We start from the raw sequence: 27732 nt of genomic DNA, 5'->3' as shown, positions 1-27732 counted from the left end.
ACTTCCATTACCGAGGCATTTTATTGAGAAAAATCATCAGTTAAATCAATTGAGATTTAGGGTAATAGATTGTGTCCCAGTACTCAGGAGGGGAGGGGATAGACAGAAGCTATTGAAAAAGAAGGAATTACGTTGGATCTTTGAATTAGATTCCCTATACCCCAAAGGCTTGAATCTAGAATATAAGATAATACCTGGACTCTGAGATCCCATTGCTGTTTTCAAAAATTTTTATTAACAATGTACACATGATGGGTGATTTCTTGGATAAATTTTATTGCATCCATTTTTCATCTTCTTGTTTTCAGTATGTTTTTTTAAACATATTCTGAATATTTCTTACAGTTTGAGAATATTCTTGATGGAGGCTTATTCACCACACACCAGCGGATGTATGACCAGAATGAAGAGTATAGTGGCTCCTCTCATGTTTGCATCCATCGGGAGTTTTTGTGCATTGATTTTGAGGTTAGAGGGACCCAAATAGGGAGGGCACAGATGATGTTTGATCATCATTCTATAATCTTGTGTTTCTTTTGCGGTATAATTGTCCGATGTAATTCGTCGGACAGATGTTACGAGCATTCCCCAAAAAGTTTTTTTGATCACTTCAGTGATCTAATTTATGTAGGCGATTTAACACAATAGATTATTTGATAATGTTATCACTTTGTGATCTATATTATGAAGCAGTAATAACCTGACCTCTTCCCCCTTTTTCTGACTCTTCGGAGACCTATTCACACGTGACTTATCATCACATAGTGAAGGCTTCCATAACAACCGAATTGAGTTTGCCTCAAATTGCATAGAAATATAGCTATAGTTCGATGGATTCTTGTCATGATTGAGGATATTATTATATCTACGTATATCCGATTGTGATTCTTTTTTGATCAAATGCTGGTTTCTATTTGTGCAGCAGAGACGACTGTTTGCGGAGCAAGCGCAGTAGCGCTCTAGGATCGTAACTGGAACCTGGAGTGTGGTGAACTTCCCTCCTTCATTTTTCCATTACAACAACAGTGACTGACATATTGTTGTTGATGATGTATTGAAGATGTACTGTATGTTGCATTTTTACACTTTTTTGAGGATTATATAACTATTTGAAGAATGTCATTAAGACTAATGTATGCTTCACCTGGGAGACCAGGTTCACGATTTTCACTGGTTAGAATGGACCATGTGATCATTTGTATTCACCTATTTATAACGATGTTTTTAGACATGATGTTAGGCTTGACAAAGACCCCTCACTCACTATGGGTCGAAACGTTGCCTGTCGTTTGTGGATGTCTTGACAATAAAACCACTTTGATGATTTGAAGACGTGTGCTGTTGTCCTACTACTTCTTTGAAATATCCACAGGATATGTCATAAATGTCAGATAGATGCGGGTCCCAAAACTATCTCTAGAACGGGGCCCCCTAAACCCCGTTCTAGCTTTTTGTGCTCACGCTGCCTCACGGCCACACTGATTACATGGTCAAGAGTTATAGGAAACAGCGTAACTCGCTGAGCTACGCTGTTTCCGTAACTCCCATAGAACTGGATAGTAGTTATGGAAACAGCGTAGCTCGCATGCAACGCTGCTTCCGTAACTGGCATTCACTACTATGGGACTTACGGAAACAGTGTAGCTCAGCGAGTTACCATGTACCGACCATGTAATCAGGAAGTGGCCAGGATTCAACGTAAGCACAAAAAGCTAGAACGGGGTTTAGGGAGCCCTGTTCTAGAGATAGGTTCGGTTCAGGTTCGGTTCCCAGAGGTGGGACCCGCATGTATCTGACATTTATGACATATCCTGTGGATATGTCATAAATGTCCCTCATGGGAAAACCCCTTTAAAAGTTAAAAAAAAAAACTTCCCATTTTTTCTAAAGAAATGTTAAAAAAAATAAAAGTTAACATAACTGGTATCGTCGCATCCGTAAAAGTCAAAACTATTACAATATAGTTTATTTAACCTTCTCGGTGAACACCGTAAAAAATTATTTAAAACTCCCAAATTGCTGTTATTTCGTCACCTTAACGCCCCAAATTTTTTTTATAAAAAGTTATCAAAAAGTCGCATGTACCCCAAAATGGTACCAATATAAATTGCAGCTCACCACTCAAAAAATAAGCCGTCATACGGCTCAATCGACGGAAAAATAAAAAAGTGATGGCTCACAGAATATGGCGACAGAAAACAATTTTCTTTTTAACAAATAGTTTTTTATATTTATCATTGTTTAATTATTTTTTTTATTTAAAAAAACATATAAATTTGGTATCGGCGTAATCATATCAACTCATAGAATAAAGTGAACATGTCGTTTTTACTGCATACTCGGAGCCGTAAAAACGAAACAAGTCCTCATACAGATATGTCCACGAAAAAAAAAAAGTTATGGCTTTCAGAAGGGGAGGAAAAAACGAAAATGAAAAAATGTAAATTGCCCGACACGGCCATTAAGGGATTAATAAAAGCCTATGCTGTACCACATAGGCAAAAAAATAAAAAAAACATTGCTGGTTTGCTTTTTTAAAATTTGTGAGGAATTAAAACACAAAGTTTATTAGAAGGTTGCATAACTCTTTGTTTATACAGTGATTAAGAATTATTAACCTTAAACAAGAAAACCCCTTTAGCACTGTGGACAGTAAAAATTGTATTTTCTAATATTTGCATAGAATAAGAAAGGAAATGACAATTTGTTGAAAAGGATAATGGTCCCATAGTTTAATTGAGAGGTTAGCAAAGCAAATTGAAATGAATTACAATATTTACAGGCTACTTAAAAAAATAAAGTAGTGATAAACACACGCAACTCATTTTTGGTAACTACTCCATTCGTACAATAGGTAGAAGGTGCTTGAAAAGAAAACTAATTCGCAAGTGGCAAGTTTCATTGTTAATAGAAAATACCAAAAGAACTTGTTTGGAAATTGCAGTTTGAAATCGCAAACCCCTCGTTGCATCGTAACATTTCAGCCGGGCCTTGATGAAACTAAGTCAACATTAAGATACTCCTCAAAATGTCCAGTTGCGAGATGACAGTTGTCATCAGCTAAATCCTGCTTTCGTTAGGGCCTGGTTGACTCAATATGAGAAGTCAAATGGATATTTTTAAATTCAAGTGTATACAAAATGTTGTGGTGTTGGTGATTTTTACAACTGTACTAAAACGATTGTATATTCAGATAGATTGGCTGAGTAACCCCATTTTTTTTCTTTGCACATGTCTTCAAACATATCTGCAAAGGTCTTCATTTTCTTACTAAGTATAATGTAGTTGTGGCTCTCAAGTATAAATTATTCATTTTGAAAGTCTGCCAAAAAATTATGCATTATATATTCTATATATAATGATTTTATGCCAAGCTCCAAAACACACAATTTGTTTTACAAAGTTTCCAGCAGGGTAAACCTGAAATGATTACAGATCACAAGAGAAGGAATGAGGTAGGGATATATTACAGCAACTCAAGAATGAGCGCCATGCTAGCAGTTGAATGAACATTACTTAAATAGGAAGTATAACAATAATATACAAAAAAAAAAAACTTAAAAAATTGCTAAGAAAAAAGTACAACATAAATTACAAGGGAAAAAAATCTACACTTTGCACAAAATAGATTAACCAGATGTTTTACGTATTGGTGGGTTGTGTCGCTTGAATTCCAAAATTTGAAATGCAGTTAAACTTTTAAACACATGTTTGCCGTATAGATGTAGGTTGAAAAAACTTACTTTACTTTTTGGTATCTTATCAGTAAGAACAGAAAATGTATTCTTGAACTTTTTTTTTTCTCTAGACAAAGAACATTAACAATCTGAAAATAAAGGTTTGAAATGTACTAGACCTCTTTAGAGAAATGTAAGTATCGGATAGGCTTGTATAAATGTCTGAGAATTAATAGAAAATGCCAGACAGACATATTGCAGCACAGAAATCGAAATGGTAAACCCAGAATTGTGCTGTTTTTGTTTATTGAAATACCAAACCGAAATGACTCAGCAGGCAAAGCAAATAGTCAGCATGAAAACAGACTGGAATAGCCTACCAATTCCTAAAAAAAAGTGATCATTCACAAACGGATTTTAACATTTTTGTTTAACTTTTTGTAACCATTTCTATTTTACATATAAAAAAAAAAAATAGTCACAGTATATTTTTAAGACAAAGCTCGTGAAAAGATTATCAAGAATGACATCTTAACTATTTGCACGCATTCAGTTATTTTTGTTCTCCATTCCCATAAGCCTCCTCGACATTCATCCGCTTTGAAAAGCAGCATGGGTAAATGCTGAGAATTCCCTTGGAACATTTTTTTTTCTTGAGGTACTAGGAATTTTGGTGACCACCGTAGTAAAAGAGGAAAACTGTAATGCTTGTCTTTTATGTCTCTAGAACGTTTTCAATAGTATGGAAAGCTGGTATTAAAAAGATGTCCAAAAACGGCGATTCTTTTCTTTTTGTCACAACGTACTAGTCATTCCTATGAGAAATGTTTGCGCAAGAGTTTTATAGTTGTTTTATTAGTCCTGCGTCACAATAGTTCATTTAAAAAAGTATGAACAAACAAGATGTGTAGTGATTCCTCAGAGCAACTCAATTCCTTGTTTAAATAAATGAACGTGAAATATATACATACACTTGCATGAGTACCAGTGCTTGGAATAAACAAAACTGATGTTTAAAGTCCTAAAAGCAGCTTTTTGTGTACTTTAACCAGTTGTATCAATGTTCAAGCAAGTCCTAGTCACATCTCCAGAAGTACTTATTCTTTTTTGGCCACCATTAAGTTTTTAAAACATGAGGTTCTAGTTTGTTGTGAAGTATCTATTGTTCTTTCATCCACATGTTTTATGTTGCTATAAGTTTCCCCAAGATTTTCTTTTGGCATTCTGATTTCCATGCTCGCATTCTGCTCTCCGCCAACAGTCCTGTAAATAAAAGGACTCATCAGAACTGCATAGAAAAGTCTAATATAACAGATAACATACCTTTACAGAAAGTTATACAAGAGCACAAAGTTTATATTAACTGGTTGCCGAGACAGGACGAGAATGCACGTCCTGAGCGGCGAGTACTTCGCGATTAGGACGAGCATTCTCGTTTCTGCAGGCGATCGAGATCGGGGCAACGGCTGTAATACACAGCCACGGCCCCGCTCTGACAGCGGAGAGGAGAGAAACATCTTCTCTCCGCCGTTAACCCTTTGAACGCCGCGATGAAAGCTGATCGCGGCGTTCAAGGAGGGGGGACTGCACTTTGATCGCGTCACAGAAGATAACTGTGACGCGATCAAAGCCCACAACTCATATGGCCAGACAGCCCAGAGTCCATTGAAGGACCCCAGGGATGTCTGAACATATTTCCTGTTGTTAGGGCATACTGAGGTATGCCCTAACAACTGCCTGTGTACGATCAGTAACAGGCTAATGTACTGGCATATAGATATATGCCAGTACATTACAGTTACAAAATAAAAATAAAAATGATAAATCCCTTTATGGGATTAAAAAAAAAAGTTAAATGAATGTAAAAAAAAATTAATAATAAATAAATAAATAAATAAAAAAATACACAGAAACACACATTTTTTTATAATAAACTTTTTAAAATATAAGTCCCAAAACATGAAATAATAGAGACATTTTTGGTATGGCCACGACCGTAAGAACCTGTACAACAAATGTATAACATTATTTATGATGATCGGTGTATGGTGTAAAAAAAATAAATATTAAAACTGCTGCGGAACTGCTTTTTTTCTGCAATTTCGCCAAAATAAAAATTTATAGAAATTTAACGATAATGTATTTGTACCAAAAAATGGTACCTACATAAAGTACAACTCGTCCCGCAAAAAACAAAGTCTCATACAACTACGTCGTACAAAAAATAAAAAAGTTATGAGCGTCGGGATGCAAAGAGGGAAATCTAAAAAAATGGCTCTGTCCTCAAGGCCAAAATTGGCCGTGTCCTTAAAGGGTTAAGATATAAAGATCATGATTCCTCCATAGATTCGAATACAATACAGTGAGATCACACAATAAACAGTTATAACACATCATAAATGTGACATGCAGTGATGATGTGTCCATCCTTAACTTTTCTGGAATTACGTTAAGTTATACAATTTGATTATATAGCATACACCACTAATCAGATAGAAAACAATGTATTATTTGTACATTGTATGTGCATTTGTTTGATACCTTGCATTGTAATTTTGGTATACTGCATTAGTACATTGTATATGCATTGGTTTTATACATTGTCATAGTTTTTTTTTTAACATAATACATCGTTGCAGGGAGACATGTTTGTGTACATAGGGGTATTTTTACCCGGAATGCATATCTCATACATTGTTTTCTATCTGATTGGTGTATATACTATATAATCAGTCTTTTTCCCATGAGTGATCGTCCTGTGGCCTAACCAAGGGCCAGGACTGGGGTCCAGTACACATTTGTGCATTTTTAAGTGTTTTTAGATTTTGCCTGTTTGCTTTAAATTTTGCATTTTTTTTGTATTGTGATAATAAAGTTATTTCAATTATATTTAGATGTGCAGTCTGTTATACGTGTGTCCTTGCTTTACAATTTTTTTTCAAGTTATACAATTTGTCATGATACCAATACAACATGTTAACGTATACATTTTTTAATATGGGAGTCAATGGGCGACAGATGGCATCCGTCAGAAGCAAAAAAAAGTTTTACATGTTTGCTTAACATTTCGTGCCACACATCTCGTGATATGTGGGTTTTAGAGAAAAGTTAAGGGAGGACACATCTGTATGTGTTTAATGTGTAGTTGTGTGTTAAGTTCTAATATCTGACTTACATGCCATGTCTTAATACATGCCGTTCCCATTCAGTGTTGAGCATAAAAGTCCTGCCACAGAATTCACATGGAAAACGTGTATCCTGAATAGTAGATTTGATGTCAGACAATTCTGCAGGAGTAACAGAATATAAAACATTCATTATAATGTTCAGCATGTATTTGCCTGAAAAAAGCTTTTATTATCATCGACCATTAGTCATATGTTTTGATTAGAATGGATCTGTTCCCACTTTCCAGAATAATTAAAAGGGGTTGTTTAGACAGATGACGGGATATCGCTAGAGTTAGTCTCCATGGCTCCCGTATGCAGAACGGTCGCCAGCGCTATAGGATTCTAAAGTGCTGCCGGCCGTGTTGACAGTTCATGTAGCTCGTGAAGCAGAATCGCTAATATTATTTAGTTGTTTTAGAAAAATGATTATAGTGCACAACACTGCACTATGATAATTTTTCAGCGAAAGTGGAGGTATGATTTAAATGTGGCTCCTTGCGATCTCTCAAAATTTTATGTGGCTTTGGTTGGGGACCACTGCACTGGAGTATAATATCACTTGCTGACTGACGGTTTTGCGACCGATCGGATCCCCAAGATTGCTCGAATGAGAAGGCCATGGTACAAGTATTTCCTGCATAGTGCCAGGTTTCACTGCAAAGCATCCCAATTTACTTGCAATTGCAGTTAGCTGCAACAGGAGCTGAAATGTGCAGATAAAATAGGGCCCCTTCATTCATGTGAAGTTGGAGTTTCCTATTATAGTGTTATTTACACTATAACAACAATGTTTATGACTAATCAATGACTGGAAAAGAGGAGACAGTACAACCACCAGGACAGCGTACAGGAGGAACCATACCGCCCTTCCCTAACTGATGTTCAAAGGAGTGCAGACAGGTTTTTGGGGGTCTACTCTCTGTTGAAGAGAAGATAACTGGATCGGCAAGTGTAGTGTCCTCCAAAACACTACTTGTGAGACAATATATTGTAAATGTATTTTATGATGTTATACTGCCATCAAGTTGGTATTTTCCTGGAAGTTTCCAGAAAGTGGGAGGAGTCTATTTTATACATAGTGCCCCCCCCCCTCAGAGTGGCAGTTGGAGCTAGTTGACGGTGAGAGCCAGAAGTGACCAGTGCTGATGTAAGATCAGAACGTGGCAGTTGAGCCCCTGAAGACAGGTTTCCACACAACAATGATACTAGAGCAGCTTGCAGTGGAGATAAAGCAGAAAAGAGAAAGATAATATTACAAGGGCCTTTGACTACAAAATCTGTAAGGCTGAGTAAGCCCAGGAATTGGGAACAGAACCAGAGAGCCTCACAGGATAAAGAGGTACTAATTTGGGTTAGAGAAGCCCTATACAGCATATATTCTTGGGATCCACCACGGGTAGCAGCAGCAGAGCAGAACTAATATAGTGTGGAAAATGCCATACTTGAACTTCCCTGTGTTGTAGATTGACTTTATCACCTTGTAACTCCATTTTGTGTGAACTTCTAACTGACATTTTGCAACTATGTAAAGTCTGCTGAAAGCAGAGTCTGTTTAACTGCCACCGCTGCCCCGTCTTCCTTTGTACACCTAACATCAAGGACACCCCAAAACATCATCAGGACAGGAGCAGACACAGGGAGTGTCCCGCGGGATTTAGAGACTAACATCCTAATTAGCCTGTACAATCCCCTCATCACTAGCTGTAAGCAAGTCCTGGGAGAAAGGGAAGGCCCAAATGGCCGCCATTTTGTGGGCCTACGCCTTTCCCTTCCCATCTCGTGTCTCCTGCTCGCATGCTACTTAAGCTTATAAATACTATACTTGTAATAAAATAAATAATTTTTCAGTCAAGTAATGACATTTTTTTGTTTTTGACTCAGGAGTTGGATTAAATGCAGCTAAAGAATATCTGCACTTCCAAAAATCTTTAGATATGTCGTAGAGACATATCAGAAGTTTTGATCGGTGGGATCCTGGTGCTGAGACCCCCACTGTCGCTGAAACGTAAGTGCAAAAGCGCTCAGCCAAACACCCTGCATCTTCGGCTGTGATCGGCGCTCCTTGTCAGGTTGAAGATGGCTCATATAGAACGTCTATGAGTTATCTACAGACTAACAGGGAGCACCGATCACAGCCGAAGGTGCAAGGCGCTCAGCTGAGCACTTCTGCATCTTTCTTTCCCTGACGGTAGGTGTCTCAAGACCCGGACTGCCATCGCTCAAGACTTCTGATATGTCTCTATGACATATCAAAAGATTTTTTAAAGTGCAGATACTTTTTAACAATACGTCATGTACCTTAAAGAGCAACCCACCTCCGGTCTTAGTTGCGCTTTCTTCTTCATCACTGCTTGACGTCTCAGTTTTGTCTTTCATCTGCTCCAGTTGATCCAAATTAACTAATCCAACAAGTTCAAAGTTACGGCAAACCTGTAATACAGCAACCAAAAGTCAATATAAACAAATTCAAAGCCAATCATACAAAAACCCATGTTTTATTATTTATAACCTGATGTTTGAGTCACTGTATTGTATCTCATTTTATTTCTGAAAATTAATTTTCAATATTTCTACTTTCTGTCAGAGGTTGAGCCGAACATGATCATGTCTAACTGACACTGGAGCAAAGCAAGAGAGAACATTGATACACTTAGCTTGAATTCACACACAGTGTTTTGCTGTGTTTTTAAGCATTTTTTTGGCGTGTTCAGCAGCGTTTTTTTTAGTTGTTACATTAACCCCTTCCCTCTTGGCCACTTTTGACCTTTCTAACAGAGCCTCATTTTTTAAATCTCATGTGTCACTTTATGACGTAATAACTATGGAATACTTTCACCTATTCTAGCAATTCCGATAATGTTTCCATGTGATAATGTAATTTTAAGTCAGAGGTAAAATTTGATCGATACATTCAGTGTTTATTTGTGAAAAATACCAAAATTTAGAATTTTTCTACATTTAAATGTATCTGCTTGTAAGACAGATAGGAATAGCACACACAATAATTACTAGTTAACATTTTTTGAACATCCATTTATTTTCTAGGAAGGTAACAAGTTTAGAAGAAATTTCTCACATTTTCAAGAAAATTTAAAGTCTATTTTTTTTGGGATCAATTCATTTGTGAAGTGGCTTTGAGGGGCTTATATTTTAGAAACCCCCATAAATCACCCCATTTTAAAAAGTGCAGCCTCAAAGTATCCAAAACAGCATTTAGAAAGTTTCTTAACCCTTTATACATTTCAAAGGAATTAAAGCAAGTGGAGGCGAAATTTACAAATTAAATTTTTTTGCAACAAAAAACAATTTTAATCAATATTTTTCTGTAACATAGAAGGTGTTACCAGAAAAACACAAATCAATATTTATTGCGCGGATTCTGCAGTTTTTAGAAATATCCCACATGTGGCCCTAATGCGCTACTGGACTGAGACACAGAAGCAAAGGAGCACCTAGTGGATTTTTGGGCCTTCTTTTTATTAGAATATATTTTAGTCAGCTTTGAAGAGGTCTTGCGGTACCAAAACAAAGAAATCACTCCAAAAAACACCCCATTTTGTAAACTACACCCTACAAGGAATTCATCTAGGGGTGTAGTGAGCATATTGACCCCACAGGTGTTTCATAGATTTTATTAGAATTTGGACGTGAAAATGAAACATGTTAATTTTTTTCCAATAAGATGTCGTTTTAGCTAAAAAAAAAATAGTTTCCCTCAGGAATAAAGGAGAAAAAGCCCCCCAACATTTTCAAAGCAATTTCTTCCGAGTGCGGAAATACCCAATATGTGGTCATAAACTGCTATTTGGGCACACAGTAGGGCTCAGAAGGGAAGGAGCGCCATTTGGCTTTTTGAGCGCATATTTTGCTATATTGGTTTTTTGGCACCATGTCGCTTTTGCAAAGCCCCTAAGGTACCAGTACAGTGGAAACTCCCCAAAAGTGTCTCCATTTGGGAAACTACACCCCTTGAGTAATTTATATAGGATGTAGTGAGCTTTTTGACCCCACAGGTGTTTCATAGATTTTAATAGAATTGGGCAGTGAAAAGTAAAAATATATTTTTTTTTCAATAAGATGTAGCTTTAGCTCCAAATTTTTTATTTTCTCAACAAATAAAGGAGAAAAAGAACCCCAACATTTGTAAAGCAACTTCTTCAGAGTACAGAAATACCCCATATGTGGTCATAAACTGCTGTTTTAACACACGGCAGGGCTCAGAAGGGAAGGAGCGGCATTTGGCTTTTGGAGTGCAGATTTTGCTGTATTGCTTTCTTAGCACCATGTCACATTTGCAAAGCCCCTGTGGGACCAAAACAGTGAAAACTCCCCTGAAGTGCCCACATTTTGGAAACTACACCCCTCAAGTTATTCACTTAGTCGTGTAGTGAGCATGTTAACCCCGCAGGTGTTTTCCATAAATTAGTGTGCAGTGGCTGTTGAAGAGTGAAAATATAAATTTTTCCATAGATAGGCCACTTTAGTATCCAATATGTGGTGCCCAGCTTGTGCCACCATAAAAAGATAGCTCTTTAATTATTATCCTGTGTTTCCCGGTTTTAGAAACATCCTAAATTTGGCCATAATCTTTTGCCTGGATATTCGACCAGACTCAGGAGTGAAAGAGTACCATGTGAAGTTGAGGCCTAATTTGGAGATTTACAAAATATTGGTTCACAATTGCAGGGGCTCGGATGTGAAATAATTAAAGAAACCCCTGAGGTGTCTCCATTTTGGAAACTGTACCCCTCAAGGCATTTATTAAGGGGTGTAGTGAGCATTTTGACCCCACAGTTCTTTTCCATAAATGAATGCGCTGCGGATGGTGCAAAGTAAAAATTTAAATTTTTCCCCATACATACCATTTCAGTGGCAAATATGTTGTGCCCAGCTTGTGCCACTGGAGACACACACCCCAAAAATTGTTAAAAGAGTTCTCCTGGGTATGGTGATGCCATATATGTGGAAGTAAACTGCTGTTTGGGCACACGGCAGGGCTCAGAACGGAGGTAGCGCCAATTGGCTTTTGAAGCGTGGATTTTGCATGGTAGTAGTTTTGTTTCGAGTATTACTGGTATTTCAGGTTATAATGTGAGGGCATATGTGAGCTGGGCAGAGTACATTAGGGCATAATTAAGTGGTATAATAATAGGGTAAAAAAAAATAACAATTATGTTTGTTACACTTTAAAGCAATCCTTTCTGCACAGGCCAGTGTCCCACTGATAAATGTCCTTCCTCTTCCCCCTTTTGGTACACACTCCGCACCTTTGCAGTTTGGGAAATTTTGCTGGGATGTGTTGTTCTGGTATAATACGGGCGCCCTCGCTTCCAGCAGATATGTTTGGGCCCTCCCCTTCCTGGCTCCCTAATTTTAGGGCCTTGATAAATCGCCTCTTGAAACAGAAGAAATGTTCCCCTCGGGCCTGCACAACTGCAAATTTTCTCTTTCTTGACTTATTGGAGCCTTAACTAATTTTATTTTTTCCTAGACAGAGTTGTATGAGGGCTGTTTTTTTCCGGACGTGCTGTCATTTTTCTTGCTAACATTCTGGGGTGCATGCGACTTTTTGTTCACTTTTTATTTCATTTTTTTGGAAGGCAAAGTGATCAAAAAATGCAATTTCCGCAGTTTTTTTCTTTAATGCAGCGTTCACCTTTCTGTAAAATTGGCACGTTAACTCTATTCTGCGGGTCAGCATGATTATGGCTATACCAAATCTATATATAGTTTTTATATGTTTTACTACTTTTACACAATAATGTTTGTTTTTTTTAAATCATGTTTTTGGGTCGTCATATTCTGGGAGCCATAACTTTTTTGCAGGACGAGCTGTAGTTTTTATTGGTACAATTTTTGGATACATGCGACTATGATCACTTTTTATTCCAATTTTATTCCAATATTTTTTTTATAATATTTTAATAGTTAAGGCCGTTACGGACCGGCGCTACCAATTATGTATAGTTTATTTAAATTTTTTTAATAATAAAGGACTTGATAAGTGAAAACGGGAGATTTTTTTATTTTCTTACGTAAAACCTTTATTTATGTTACATTGTTTTTTAGTCCCACTAGGGTACTTAGGCCCCATGCACACGAACGTGCTTTTGCAAGCTGCAATTCCCCCGGAGTAAAAAGATGGCAGACCTGGGGGCCTTTACTAGGCCCCTAGGCTGCCATAACAACCACTGTAAATGGCTGATCGTGTCGCGGGGGGGGGGGGCATGATGGCGTGTTTGAGGGGGCGCCCCCCTGATTCTAAGAATTTAAATGCCGCTATCGCGATTGACCCGCTGTGTATAGAGCGAGCTTAGCCCGTGAGCACGCTCCATACTTCCCCTTAACGGCTAACGCGTACCAGTACGTGACATGTCGTTAAGGGGTTAAAATGGTACATGCATTTCTTATGGCATTTTTGGTGGCGTCTTTTGCAAACAGTTTTTTTCCTATCTGCGTGGCTACTATCTGCTGTCTATGTGGCATTTTTCACATTGCAAATCATGTGATTCAAAGATAATGAGATGCAAATATTCTTGTTTGCAACACATAATTTATTCTGAAAAAAACGCCACAAAAAACGCAACACACATTGCATTTTGTCTATGGGAGAAAAAAGGCCACTGACTGCTTCACAAAGCGCCAAACTAACCCTTGTGGCGATTTTGAAGAAACGCAAAACAAAAGAAAAAAAAGCCACCTTAAAAAATGCAACGTTTGTAGTGTGTTCAATATTTCAGCACTGACTTCCAGCTAACATCTGACCACAGCATTTTGTGCCACAAAAAACTCCATGTGTTTCATAAAAATGCTGCGTGTTAACCTACCCTTAAGCATCTGCAGACGGGGAATTAGGTTGTTAACTTTTATTACAGGATAGTAAAATGAAGGTAATTTAACTACATCTTTAATCAATGTTCACATGACATGTTTATGGCTTAAATATTTTATCTATTGATATCATCTTGTTTGCACAGAAAAACCTTTTCCTACAGTACACAAGACAGTACTATCCACCCATTTCATATTTTTTAACATATTATTATTTATTATATAAATGCAAAACTAAGGTCTCATGCACACGACCGTAGTCATGTGCACGGACCGTGCATACATTGATTTCAATGAGCCCGACATATAATTACATGTCCTATCTTTTTGTGGTCCGGACTCCTGGCCAATGCACAGACCGTGGAAACCACAGTTGCATGGGCCTATAGAAATGAATAGGTCCGAAATATCACCCACATATTTGCAGGTGAATTGCAGCCGCAAAATCACGTTCGTGTGCATGAGACCTAAGTTGTGATGCACCATTGACTGTGGCTATTTATCAAATACAGTGGAGACATTATATTATTCGCTTTAAACCAGTTTTCTGGCATAGAAATGTCGCAAATGAAAATTTGCGCAAAAAAAACTGTGACTTTTAAGGTATTTGCGCTGCTCACGCTACTTTACTTAAAAGTGGGAGTGGTTTTGGATAAGGGGGTGTGCTCTTCTGTGGCCCGACATATTAACAGGCGTGCATCTCTTAATAAATTACTCCAGCGCTCTTTAGATTAAGACTGGCGTATGAAACGTCAGTCTTAATAAATTCCCCATAATGTTTACAAATTAGAATTGGCCTCACAGATTATTAAAATGGGCAGTCTGAATTCCCACCCTTCCCTCTGATTACTTTTTCTTTGGTATCTTTGTATATGTGCTACTCTTCTACTTATTTCTTCTTTTTTTCTGTAAATGCTAATATGAAAGAACAATAAAGCTTCAAATTTAAAATAAAATGTCTTCTCCCACGCAGCTAGCCTTTCTTGACACAGTGCAGTTGCATGGAGCCTGGGATCAATCATAAATATAATAAATATGTGTCTCATGAGAAGTGGTCGTGGTCCCTTTTTGGGACTTGGACAACTGTCTTGAAAGCTTCTGCAGTATGTCTAAAAGCTTATCTATGTAAAGATGGCCAAATTGGTAAAAGTTCTTACCAGCCCAACAAGACTATTGCTATCGGGTCACTCGTTAATAAAAAAGTAAGTGAAATTATATAGGCCACAGTATAACATTTTGGGAAAAAAGTTACGTCATGAGAAATATTGTTATTTTCGCTCACAGGAAGTAAATGCTTTGAGGGTCTTTCCCATAAGACACCATGTAAAACTTGAAAACAAGAACAGTATGTGTAGCATCATAGACAAAACATTTGTTAACAATGGTAAATTATTATGGATCATTAGTAATCACTACTGTCAGAAGGAGAATAGCGCCCTATCTGAAGACACCATTTAATAGGTCTAGGATAGCTGAGCACAGTGTTACGTGAAATATTAGCTGTGGTAAAACTAGATGTACTAATACTGTCTAACAATTAACAGCATAAAGTTAAACCAGGCTTAGAAGATGCGTCAAATTTATCATAGTGTCGCACGCTGTATGATAAATTTGGAACATCTTGCTAGACACCTTTCTCTTTCTCATACCACTTCTTGGTTGGCTTTCTTTATGCCAGTTTTTTTGCGCCATTATATTTTGGTGCACGTTGGTGCATTTAAAACCACGCCCCTTTTCTTCTATGCCCAAACATATTTCTCTACTATTTTGAAATGTGTCTAGTGAGGCGTAAAGAAATCTTCTTTTTGGTGTAACTCAATAATAATTTTGTCTAAAGTGATTTGCATCAAAAAGAAGACTGGTGCAACAACAATGGTAAATCTGCCCCATAGTCCTCTGTGCTGGCACTTAGGTGAAGGAGATGTATGGCCTCATGCACACGACTGTATCTTTGCGGCCACAATTTATCCACATTTTTGCGGATGAATTGCGGACCCATTCTTTTCTATGGCCCCATGCACATGACCTTGATTTACACGGATTAGAGCGGGGGCCGTAAACCCGGACCGCAAAAACTCAGGACAAGTCATTTTACGGTCCGGATTGTTGTGGATCTGTGAGTCCGGATGACACACGTATGAACAAGAGTTTTTTGCGGTCCGACGGAACGCAATGAACCCATAGTTTTGCGGACTGCAAAACAAATATGGTCGTGTGCATGAGGCCTATGTATTCATGAGATCCATTGTTACTCCTCCTTAGCACTGTCCTCTATGTGGGACAATTTCTTCTAAGTTTCTATAAGTGCTTCTAGAGAACTGTGCACTTGCCGGGGGTTTCACAGCATTGTTCTCAGTAATAAAGCTAATATTTCGCTTAACACTATTGGAGCCTCAATTTGTTTTGTACATACTGCTCCATGTATATATCTTTCATTTAATATGAGTGTATATTTTAATATAACAGAATTATTACTTCCTGCACCAGTTTATAGAAAGGAAAACATTAACTCATAATTTATTCGATAAGTTGCTATATAACATAGAAAATGAGGTGACTAATTTGCTTATCTCTAGAGACCTGCTTTGTAGACGAGCAGAGAATGTAACTCATACCTTATGCTCCTCTCTTAGATGACTATCTAGTTCTTCATTTAGTTTGGTTTCATGGTAGCACAGCTGACATTTGTAGGGCTTCAATTCATTATGCTTCTCTATGTGCAGTTGCAGACTTTCATCGCTGGAGCAGGTAAAAGTGCATTTATCACATCGAAACACAACTCCCTGCAGTTGCTTTGATAACTTGGAACGGCAAACTTCTATAGGAACAACTCTCTCTTCTGCATTGAAGACATAAAGAAGACATTGAAGCTACATACAAAACAATTACAAAACATTTACACATCAATAGTCATGCCAGTTCTATTGTGTTAAGGTCTTTATTTTAGACAATACATTCTGCTCCAACAAATGACCATTACAGTGGCTAAATATTTTGTGCTAGTGTGTATCAATTGTGTAATTGTTAGGGTGGCCCTAAAGGAACAAAGTGGCTAAAACAACAAGTAACCTAAGCTAAAGTAGAACTGCTGGGAAGTTTCTACTGAAACAAATACCCTTTATAGTCAAAGCAATACTACCAATATTAGACTGTCCTACTATTAGAAAATACTGAAAATCCAAAAGAAGTCTATAAACTAGCAACTAAGGCAACAGTCAACCAGAGGAATTAAATAATGTATATAGCAACATTTCTAGAGGACCTGTCACCTCTCCTGACATGTCAGCGTTAATAAATACTTATATTCTCCATAAAATAACAATTTTGGAGCACCTTTTCTTAGAACTCTGCGTTGAACTATTCCACTTTTATTTCTCTATTATTCTTCCTTGAAATGTATGAATAAAATGACAACTACACAGTTTAAGGCATTATTTAGATATTTGAAAGACAAAACCAGGAATGGATCCAAACAAGAAGAGGTACTAATTTTTCCACTAAAGTTTTCCTCTTTGGAGGTTCCACTCCTGGTTTTGACTTCCAAATACTGAAGCAAAATACTGACCAAACTAGTGTCGTGTGAAAGTGGCCTGAGACTGTCAGCACTTATTGATGGACAGTGTCACGGTGAGAACATAAAGAGCAGTAGCCGCACGTGGCGGAAACCCCACCCACATGCGGTAGCAAATGGCCGCACAATTTTGCCGGTATTCGTGTGGCTATTCACCACCGCATGTGGATGTGATTTCAGCCTTGTGTGGCTGCCACTCCATGTGTTCTTACCCTGAGACCTCTTTCACATGACACTATTTTGGTCAGTATTTGAAAGCCAAAACCAGGAGTGGACCGTAAAAAGAGAAAATGTATAATGAAAACATTTGCACCTCTTTCCATAATTTGGACACACTCCTGTTTTTTCATTGAAATACTGACCTAAACTGACTTAAATACTGCAGGCCTTAGGCGGGGTTCCCACGGGTCGGATACGCTGCATAAAAACTGCGCAGCATATCCGACCTGGAACCCACAGCACCTTCCGTACGAATTTATGTAAATTTATGCAATTTATGCCAATTTATGCTTCGTTTTGGTTGATTTTCCGTTGCGGGTTTTACCCATTGAATTGAATGGGGTTGCAAATCCCGCAACAGAAAGCCAAGTGTTGCGACTTTTGCGGTATAAGCGCAGCGATTACGTCGTAAAAATCGCAACTACGGAAATATTAAAAAAAACATATTTCTTCGTCCGGTCCGGCCTCCTGGGATGACGTTGCATCCCATGTGACAGCTGCAGCCAATCACAGGCTGTAGCGGTCACATGGGCTGCAGCGTCATCCAGGCAGGCCGGACCGGACTGCACAGGAGGGATGCGTCGCCATAACAACGGCCTAAGTAAGTATGAGCTTTTTTTTACCACCGCTTTCCTCAGCGGAAAATCCGTTTGAAATGTGGTGCAATTTTTCAGACTGATTGTACTGCGGGTTCCAGGACGGCAGCGTATCCAACCTGTGGGAAACCGGCCTAATAGTGTCCTATAATTTATAACAACTGAAGCAGGATTTCACTGATATTCACTAAAATCAAGCTCTGGTCAAGGGGCAGATGGGAATTTTATAATAGGAAATTTACTAGAAAACAAACTTTACTAGAAACTCTTTATTACCCTGTCCACACTGAGTTTTTTGCAGAAAGAAAATTCTGCCTGTAAAAATCAGCTGGTCTTTTTTTCAAATTTTCTCCATTCAAATTTTTCTGTGTTTTTTTTACCTTTTTCTTCAACAGGCAAATGAAAAAACCTCGACCGGTTTTTGACATAAAACGCATCAAAAACCGCCACATCCGTTTGCAGCATTTTTTTTCCGTCTCCTAATGATTTCAATGAGATTTTTACGCCTCAAGATAGGGCGTGTTGCTTTTTTTTCCTCGCGAGCGTTTCTACCCACTCGCAGGAAAAAAAAGCCTCCACCTCCCATTGAAATTAATGGGAGGCAATTTCGGCAGATTTTTGCCGTGTGTAGAAAGATAATAAATAGAATTACAAATGATTAATAGCCATTCATTGCGTACTTGTCTTTATACAACAGCACTATTATTTTTTCAGCGTAGATATAGTTAACAGCAAAAGTAACAGTTAAAGGGGTATTCTCATCTCAGACATTTATAGCATATCCACAGTGTAAGAGGTCACCCGACCCTGTCCCACTAACCTCAGTATCCTTTCACTACTATGGGAGTTACAGAATCAGACAAACATGCTCCTATCAGACATTTATGTGGGTATGCTATAAATGTCTGAGTTGGGGATACTCCTTTAAGTTATCTTTTCTAAAATAAAAGGCATAACAGCGTATGTAAAAGGCTATACTGAAAAGTCTGGATAGTTCAAATAGCACTCACCCATACCCAGAAAAAAAACCTAAAATCAGTAATGTTATAAATATAGACCAATAATAATAAAAAAGCAAATTTAAAAACTCCCTTTAGTATCATCACTTGCAATGCATATACACTTAAACGGGCTGCCTCATGACCATTGTGGGTCTGGCCTCTCTAACTCCTGGCGATCAGCTTTTATCGTGGGAGTAATCGAGTTTGCCAGACATCTCCCCTGCAGCGGCCGATGCAGGTAAAATGTAGTATTACATAATGACCATTCAAATTAATGGGATTGCACTGGGTTAGAAAAACATGACTACAGCGTAACACCTGTCCATTGTTTGTGTGTGGTAATGCACTCAGCCCCATTTACTTCAGTAGAGCTGGGCTACAATACCAGACACAACCCATTGACAGGTATAGCACTGATTCTAGAAGATAACAGCCATGTTTTTCTAATTCTGTATAAACCCCTTAATGGCCATGTAATACATGGATGGGCCAGATCCGCTAGAGCTGCTAATTTTTTGTGGACCCTTCTCTATGTGTGAGACAACTCCTTTAAAAATCACACTGTAACATAATATCTACATGGTGCTCTGCAAAACACAAAACATATTTAAACTTATGACAGCAGAGCTTTTCTCAATATACGGTTACATCTAATTCTTTAAATTCGAGCAGAGCATTAGTCTATTCTTAAGGTGCCATACAAATTAGATTACAGTCAGCCGAACCCGCCAATTGTGGTGGAACCGGCAGACTAATGTGTATGTCCTGACTCTCCCCCAACAACAGATGTCAGGCATGTTGGGTATTAGGCTGGGTTCACATGAGCATGTTACGTCCGTAATGGACGGAACGTATTTCGGCCGCAAGTCCCGGACCGAACACACTGCAGGGAGCCGTGCTCCTAGCATCATAGTTATGTACGATGCTAGGAGTCCCTGCCTCGCTGCAGGACAACTGTCCCGTACTGTAATCATGTTTTCAGTACGGGGCAGTAGTTCCACGAAGAGGCAGGGACTCCTAGCGTCGTACATAACTATGATGCTAGGAGCCCGGCTCCCTGCAGTGTTTTCGGTCCGGAACTTTCGTCCGAAATACGTTCCGTCCATTACGGACGTAACATGCTCGTGTGCCTTAATATGCATAATATTTTGTTCCCGCAGGACATAAGCCGCTGCCAGAGGTGTCTGGTAGTGGCTTTATCCCCTTTCCCTATTGAAAACGCATACTTGCTCGACTGAGTGTGCCTGTGTATGGGGCAGTCCGATGGAATAGCTGTCAGCAGTACGAAGCTCGTTTGGCCGACAGCTATCAAAAGTGTATGGCCATGTTTAGGCCCTGTTCACGCGGAGATTTTTGCCGGGTTTTGAGCCATTGAGTGCCGTGGGCAAAAACGCCACGAAATACGGTTTCTCTGCCTCCCATTGATGTCAATGGGAGGACAGAGACGTAAACGCCCGAAGATAGGGCATGTCACTTCTTCTTCTTCTCTGAGTAAATTATATGATGCAGCAGAAAACACATGTTGGAATAAATCATTTACCTCTGTGAAGGACGATATGATCTATCATATTGTGTTTATATTTGGTATGATACAGACAGAGGGGACATCGAAGCTCTTTGGGTCCCTCCTCGGGAATAGCTGAATGTCCAGCTTCAACATGCATAGTAAAAGCAGACCTGTAGAAGTAAGATCACAGTATTTAGGATAAGTAGTCACAAAGTCTTCTGTATACAACTCAAGTTAAAAGAAGTATCCACTCTGAAAGTGTTGCAATAACTTTAAATGAAGGTAAATGTAATATTAAAGAGGTTTCCTCGGAAATAGAGGACATTTGACCTAATGCCTGAAGTGCTCAAACATTCTTCTTGAATACATTTGAAATTTTATCCTCGGACTGTATGTGTGTTTCCGTAGGCAGGGTGCTTCGTCACATGACAGCAGAAACCAATCTGACTGGCTACTGCAGTGACCCCTTTAAAGGAATTGGCATTAACACATCCAACTAATGCACAGATATCGACAGCAGAATCCTCTGTATCTGTTTATCCGTGGAACGTGTTGAGCAATAGTTCATGGCCCTGGGAATATCACGTGACTGCCATCATATTCCATCCTAGGGACATGGGACCGAGGTTTTCCATTGTTTACACAGCGTTAACATGGGTAGCAGGGGGTGTTCGATTACAAAGTTGGCATAAAAAAAAATAAAGGTACAATTATAAGTGGCACAAATTCATGGTTTATGGCTTTTTTTTTTTTAACAGATCTTCCTACTAAGTGGCCAAATCCCTTTTGTTCTATGCAGTGCTCTATTGAATATAAATGAGAAACTTTTAGACTTTTATGTGCTGAATTAAATGCCCATTAAAGGGGTTGTCACGACCACTGTCCATATGCTCTATTATGGACGCCATAGAGGGGTGTTGACCGTTTTGGACCCCCCTCTTTGTGCCAGAATGGAGCGCTGCTCTGTATAGCCAGCATGCAATGCTACATTTCTGTTGCCGCGTGAAATGTGTCCGGATGCAGCTTCCGCAGGTAATAACAGCCTAACGCCAGGGTTGGGAGAATTCGGATAAGTTTGGCTTCTCTCAGCTGATAGCTGCACCAGCTTCTTTTTTTTAAAAGGGGTTGTCTTCATGAAACAACCCCTTCAGTCCCCTTATTTCTTCCTGATATCATTTTCTAAACGTTATAATATAATTAGGATTGTTTTTTTTCTTTAAACAGTTAGAGATTTGCATTTTTATGATTAATTTGTTTTTACTAAACAAAACTATATATGTTTTCAATAATTATATAGAATTCAAATTTATATTGTCATATATATCTGTGTACCTTTTTTTCTCCCTTTTTCTATTAACTTTTAAGCATCAACTAAGTATATATTAGGATGGCATAACATGGGATCTGAATTACTAATCCTTGCTATTTTATACTTCTTTAGGTATATACAGGGTGAGTCAAAAAGGATGGTACAAAAGTTAAGGCCTATAGTTAAAGTAACATTAGTGGTAAATGGCCAGTAACTGAAAATCAAAGTAAAACTGGCTTAGTTGCCCATAGCAACCAATCACAGAACAGTTTTTATTTTAAAGAGCCAAATATGAAATGTGCTTACATAGTGTGACATAAGATGGCGACATCGAAGCAAGAAAAAGCGTTTTGCGTGTTGGAATTTGCAAGAACGGGATCTGTAGTGAAAATACAGCGAAGCTTTTAGAATAAATTTGGTAAATGTGCTCCGCATAGAAACTGCATTTCCATTTGGGTGAAGCAATTCGAAACCACTGGGTGTTTATGTCATGGGAAAAGTCTGGGCCACCCAAAGACTTCGGAAGAGATGGTGAACAGGATTCGAGCTGTGTATGAGCTTAGTCCTAGAAACAACCAGGCTGACTAGTATGGAACTACAGGTGCCACAAACCACGGTATGGCGTTTCTTACGAAAACGTCTGCGTTGTAAGCTATACAGATTACATCTTCTTCAGGAGATAAAACCACACGACAAACCGAAACACCGTGACTTTTGCATTGACTTGCAGGTCTGATTGGAAGATAACAAATTCACTGACAGGCTGGTGTTCAGCGATGGGGCAAGCTTTCACCTCAGTGGGAAGGTCAATCGCCACAATAGAATTTGGAGCTCAGAAAAACCATGTGCCCTTATCAACTACATGAGGGACTCACTCAAAGTAAGCGTGTTCTTTGCAATGAGGAGAAGCAAGGTATACGGACCCTTCTTTTTTGCCGAGGATACTGTCACTGGACACTACTACCTGGACATGTTAAAGGAATAGCTTACGCCACAGATAAAGGAAGATATGCCAAACGTAGTCTATCAGCAGGATGGTGCACATCCACATTTCCATTTGGATGTTCGTCGATACCTGAATGAAACTCTACCAGAACGTTGGATCAGCCCTAACGGAAACAACAATTTATCAATGTTGCGATGGCCTCCACGATCGCCAGATCTAACACCCTGCGACTTCTTTCTGTGGGGCTACATCAAGGACTCAGTGTATCTGCCCCCCAGCCACATGATCTGAACGACCTAAAACAACGCATGACCGAAACAGTGGAGTTCATAATCAAGGATAAGCTGGCATGCGTCTGAACAGAACTAGACTACCACCTAGAAATCTGCTGTGTCACCAATGGAAATAATTTTTCATGTTAATACATTTGTGTTATGTTCTCTCGGTTATGAATACCGAGTCTATAATTTTGCACCATCCTTTTTGAATCACCCTGTATAATTCTACTTCTCTGCACTATAATCACTGCAGATACTTTATATACAAAAATTAAAAGACATATACCGTATGTGTGTCTTACTACCACTGGAGTTTTGTAATCTAGAGGCAGATGGGATACTATATCAACTTGGGAAATTTTTCCTCTACCTAAATGTGCTATGTAGACTATATCTGACCGTGCACTACAAAAAAGTGTCATAATTTCATAGAAACGTACACAGCAGACTAATCTAACTTCTCTGAAGCAGGCATACCTACACAAATTTTGAAAAGTAAGTGTCACAACCCTTAGGCTACACAGATCCACCATGTCCGTGGAGAAATTAATAGAAAAAAACAAAAAACCCTTCAAAAGTACTTTTTTTTTCTTACTTGAAGCATGTATAAAAAGTGCAATCTTTGCACTTGAACAGCTTCTTTCCCCCATGTTTGTCTCGATAGTGACGACGAATGCTCTGAATGTATCCAGAAGAAAAGTCACAAAATTCACAGTTGAGGACTGCTTCTTCTTTTAGCTCAGGAGATCCATTGGCCATGAGAAGAGGAGCAGGACTATTGTTGCTGTTATTTCTGGCCTGAGCAGCTGACTGGTAATGATTGAGCTGCTGCTGAACATCTGGTGGCTCAGAATATAATGAGTCTGGGAATGACAGAAAGAAGAAGGTGAAAGATTAACTTACAAAGCTACCAAATTTTTCACTTCCTCTGATGTTCCGTGTGTTTGCTGAGCCAGCACTTTCGGCAAAGCTGAAGCAAAGCGCGTCATCAAGTAGGTTTACAGGCAGTGGGATCAGAGGCGGAGCTCTGAAGAGCTCATGAAACATCCGCCTGGCCCACTGCCTGTAAACCCTGATGACGTGCCGTGTCTTTGCTGAGCCGGAAGTCCTGGCCGAGCAAAGACAGGGAATGTCGTGTCTGCTAGTACACACCCCATCCTCCTCTCTCTGAGTTCCTGCACTGCCTGCCCATCTCCTCTCATCGCCCACCCGCAGCATCCCCCACCCCCATGTGGCACCCCCCATGGTATATACAGTTATTACAGGATCTGTACTCTGGATTGACCTACCTGTCACTTTATTTTCTCGTAGCCCCTGTGCTTCGATTTTAACCGAGACTAATTAAACTTGGAAACTAGTTTTCCGTTTTACTAAAAACTTCACTCCCAGCGCTGGTTCCAACTTCCCTGGTTCTGCTGTATCTTCTGCGTGTGCCGACACGAGGATCCGTGTTGCTGACTCCTATATCCTTTCCGTGACAAGGTGAGCTGGAGGAGTTCCTTCATATTTTTTCAGTTATTACAGGGGTTATATAAAGACAGGGAATGTCGTGTCTACTAGTACACCCCCTCCTCCACTTTCTAAGTTTGTGCACTGCCTGCCTGTCTCCTCTCATCGCCCGTGGCTCCTCCCCCTGCGAGCCCCTCCCCGGCGGGTATGGTGGGTTAAAAGACAGGAAACAGCCAGGACCAGAAGCAAGGGATATAGACAAACAGAAAGAGCAGCAGTGACGATTGAGATCAAACAGAAACTGGTTAGAAAGTTTTATGGAAGGCAAAACAAGGCTGGGGGATACTTTTTAGAAAATATTTTTTTCCTGGCCAACCCCTTTAATGAGGAATGATATTTTTATTGATTTATACATGGCAGTTATGACTATGAAGGCTTGTAATTGTTCTGATGTACCGTGGAACTGGTTATAATTTAACTTTATAGGTTAATAAATAGAAAATCACAAAAACAAAAGATGTAAATGCACAAAGGAATGAACTCACAGTAATTATAAATTTAAACTGTACATTAGATAATGGGTATTTCAAAAGAAGACACCATAGCATCGTTTTTTGTAACTCCAGTCCTCAAGTAATCCTAAACAGGTCATGTATTCCGGATTTCCTTAGGAGCCGTTCACATATATCCGTTGCCCCTGTCAGTTTCCCTCCAGCGTGTTGCAGAACAGCCGGAGGGAAACTGATGCTAGAACGGATCCCATAGCTTTCTATAGGATCTGTCCTGGCACAGGGGACATACTTTGTGGCTCTGTACGGCGCTGGACCTGTGCAGGAGCTGGATCCAAAAAGGTGCAGCGTTTTTGGTTCCAGCTCCCAGGGAGTTCCGGCGCCGTAACCTATCTATTTTAATTGTGGCCGGATGAACGGCGGGTGCTGCCGCATCCACCTTCTGGCAGCACCTGGCGGGAAGGTGCATGTGAGCTAGGAGCGGAATCCCCAGTCATACCATTGCCAGGGGATTCCCTCCAGGCAGAGCCCCTGTCGACTACCCACCCGGATTCAGCGGGACAGTGCTGAATTCCAGGCGGTGTCCCGCTGCTCCGGGCAGCCTGGGGTATGTCCCGCTGTCCTCCGGACGCAGACACAGTTGAACTTAGTACTGAAGCAGGGAACCATCAGGTCCCTGCTTCAGAATAAGTTCAGAGTGGAGTTGCAGAGGGAGCTCCTCCACTCGCCGAGGATTCCCCGGGCACAGCGCTACTTTAAGCACTGTGCTCGGGGAAGCCCTCGAATCACTGTCCATATATGGACAGTGACGTCAGTGGCTACTGATTGAGCGGAATCCCCGTTGCCGATGATCTGCCCGTGGATTCCGCTAATAGAGGAAACCCCTGAGGTTACTGCCCATATATGGACATTGACGTCAGGGGCTCCTCCTGGAGTGGAATCCCCGGCCAGTGTCGGCAACGGGGATTCCACTCAAGGAGTAACCACTGACGTAACTATCCATATATGGACAGTGGCGTCAGGGGGTCCTGCGTGAGGGAATCCCCTGACACAGCGTCGGCAGTACTGTGGCCGGGGATTCTGTTCAGGGAGTAACCCCTGAAGTCACTGTCCATATATGGACAGCGGCATCAGGGGCTCCTCCCAGAGGGAATCCCCGGCCACAGCGTCGGCAATGCTCTTGCCGGGGATTCCGCTGCTAGAGGGAGCTTCAGTGGTACTATCTACAGGGGAAGAGGGATATCTCTATATACAGTGGCGGTGGCACTATCTACAGGGGGGCAGTATGTGTCACAATCTACAGGGGATGTTGTGTGGCGCTATCTACAGGGGGGCTGTGTGACATTATCTACAGGGGGTAATCGCTTGACAAAAAAACTGATGCAACTGATATATGTGAACGCACCCTTAATAGTATTGCAGAGGTGATTTATTTAGTGCCAATGAATCAGTAAGTGCCACCGGTGGTTCTCTCTATAGGAAATCCTAAAAACCTGACATGTTTAGGACTGTAGAATAAATGAATCAACTTAACCATGAAGGAATAAAAATCGACTTCTGAGCAATGAATTGTTTTGGCTGCATGTACATTTAGCATGCATTCTATATGATATACTGGACTCTAGCCAAATGCCTAGAGACAGCCCTGTGTGCCTGTTCCTTAAGTTCAGAGTCAGATTAACGCTCCTGCTTTGTGGCTAGTACAGTGGTCTCTATTCCATTACATACAGTTAGGTCCAGAATTATTTGGACAATGACACAAGTTTTGGCATTTTAGCTGTTTACCAAAACATATTGAATATACAGTTATATAATCAATATGGGCTTAAAATGCAGACTCTCAGATTTAATTTGAGTGTATTCACATCCTAATTTGAGGAAGGGATTAGGAATTGCAGCTCTTTAATATGCAGCTGCCTCTTTTTCAAGGGACCAAAGGTAATTCTACAATTATCTCAAAAGCTATTTAATGGGCTGTATGGGCTATTCTCTCGTTAATCCATCATCAATTAAGCAGGTAAGAGGTCTGGAGTTGATTCAAGGTGTGGCATTTGCATTTGGAAGCTGTTGCTGTGAACCCACAACATGAGGTCAAAGGAGCTCTCAATGCAAGTGAAACAAACCATCGTTAGGCTGAAAAAAAAGAAAGAAATCCATCAGAGAGATTGCACAAATGTTAGGAGTGGCCAAATCAACAGTTTGGTACATTCTTGAAAAAAAAGAACGCACTGGCGATCTCGTGAACACCAAAAGGCCTGGACATCGACGGAAGACAACAGTGGTGGATGATCGCAGAATCCTTTCCATGGTGAAGAAAAAACACTTCACAACATCTACCCAAGTGAAGAACACTCTCCTGGAAGTAGGTGTATCAGTATCTAAGTCTACCATAAAGAGAAGACTTCATGAGAGCAAATACAGAGCATTCACCACAAGGCGCAAACCATTAATCAGCCCCAAAAATAGAAAGGCCAGATTAGACTTTGACAAACATCTAAAGAAGTCAGCCCAGTTCTCGAACATAATTCATTGGGCAGATGAAACTAAGATCAACCTGTACCGGAATGATGGGAGGCAGAAAGGATGGAGAAGGCTTGGAACGGCTCATGATACAAAGCACACCACATCCTCTGTAAAACATGGCAGAGGCAGTGTGATGGCATTGGCAT

The 27732-nt window shown here is 39.8% G+C and overlaps 1 protein-coding gene across 6 annotated transcripts in view; it reads right to left on the bottom strand.

The window, feature by feature from the left end:
• Positions 1-3966: 3966 nt before the first annotated feature.
• ZNF462 (zinc finger protein 462) overlaps positions 3967-27732 on the bottom strand; it is a 92264-nt gene continuing 68498 nt past the window's right edge. For all 6 annotated transcript variants that reach the window (XM_075826165.1, XM_075826138.1, XM_075826127.1 and 3 more), the window contains 6 exons: positions 23701-23968; positions 20606-20742; positions 16294-16517; positions 9163-9277; positions 6853-6964; positions 3967-4940 (listed from right to left, as the gene is read on the bottom strand). In XM_075826165.1, coding sequence (XP_075682280.1) covers positions 4775-4940; positions 6853-6964; positions 9163-9277; positions 16294-16517; positions 20606-20742; positions 23701-23968 — 1022 coding nt within the window. In that variant the 3' untranslated portion in view covers positions 3967-4774. The remainder of the gene's footprint in view (positions 4941-6852; positions 6965-9162; positions 9278-16293; positions 16518-20605; positions 20743-23700; positions 23969-27732) is intronic.

Source organism: Rhinoderma darwinii, chromosome 1 (genome assembly GCF_050947455.1).
Source record: "Rhinoderma darwinii isolate aRhiDar2 chromosome 1, aRhiDar2.hap1, whole genome shotgun sequence".
NCBI lineage: Eukaryota > Metazoa > Chordata > Amphibia > Anura > Rhinodermatidae > Rhinoderma > Rhinoderma darwinii.
The sequence above is the reverse complement of the archived record's forward strand: the minus strand, read 5'-3'. Positions and strand labels throughout refer to the sequence as shown.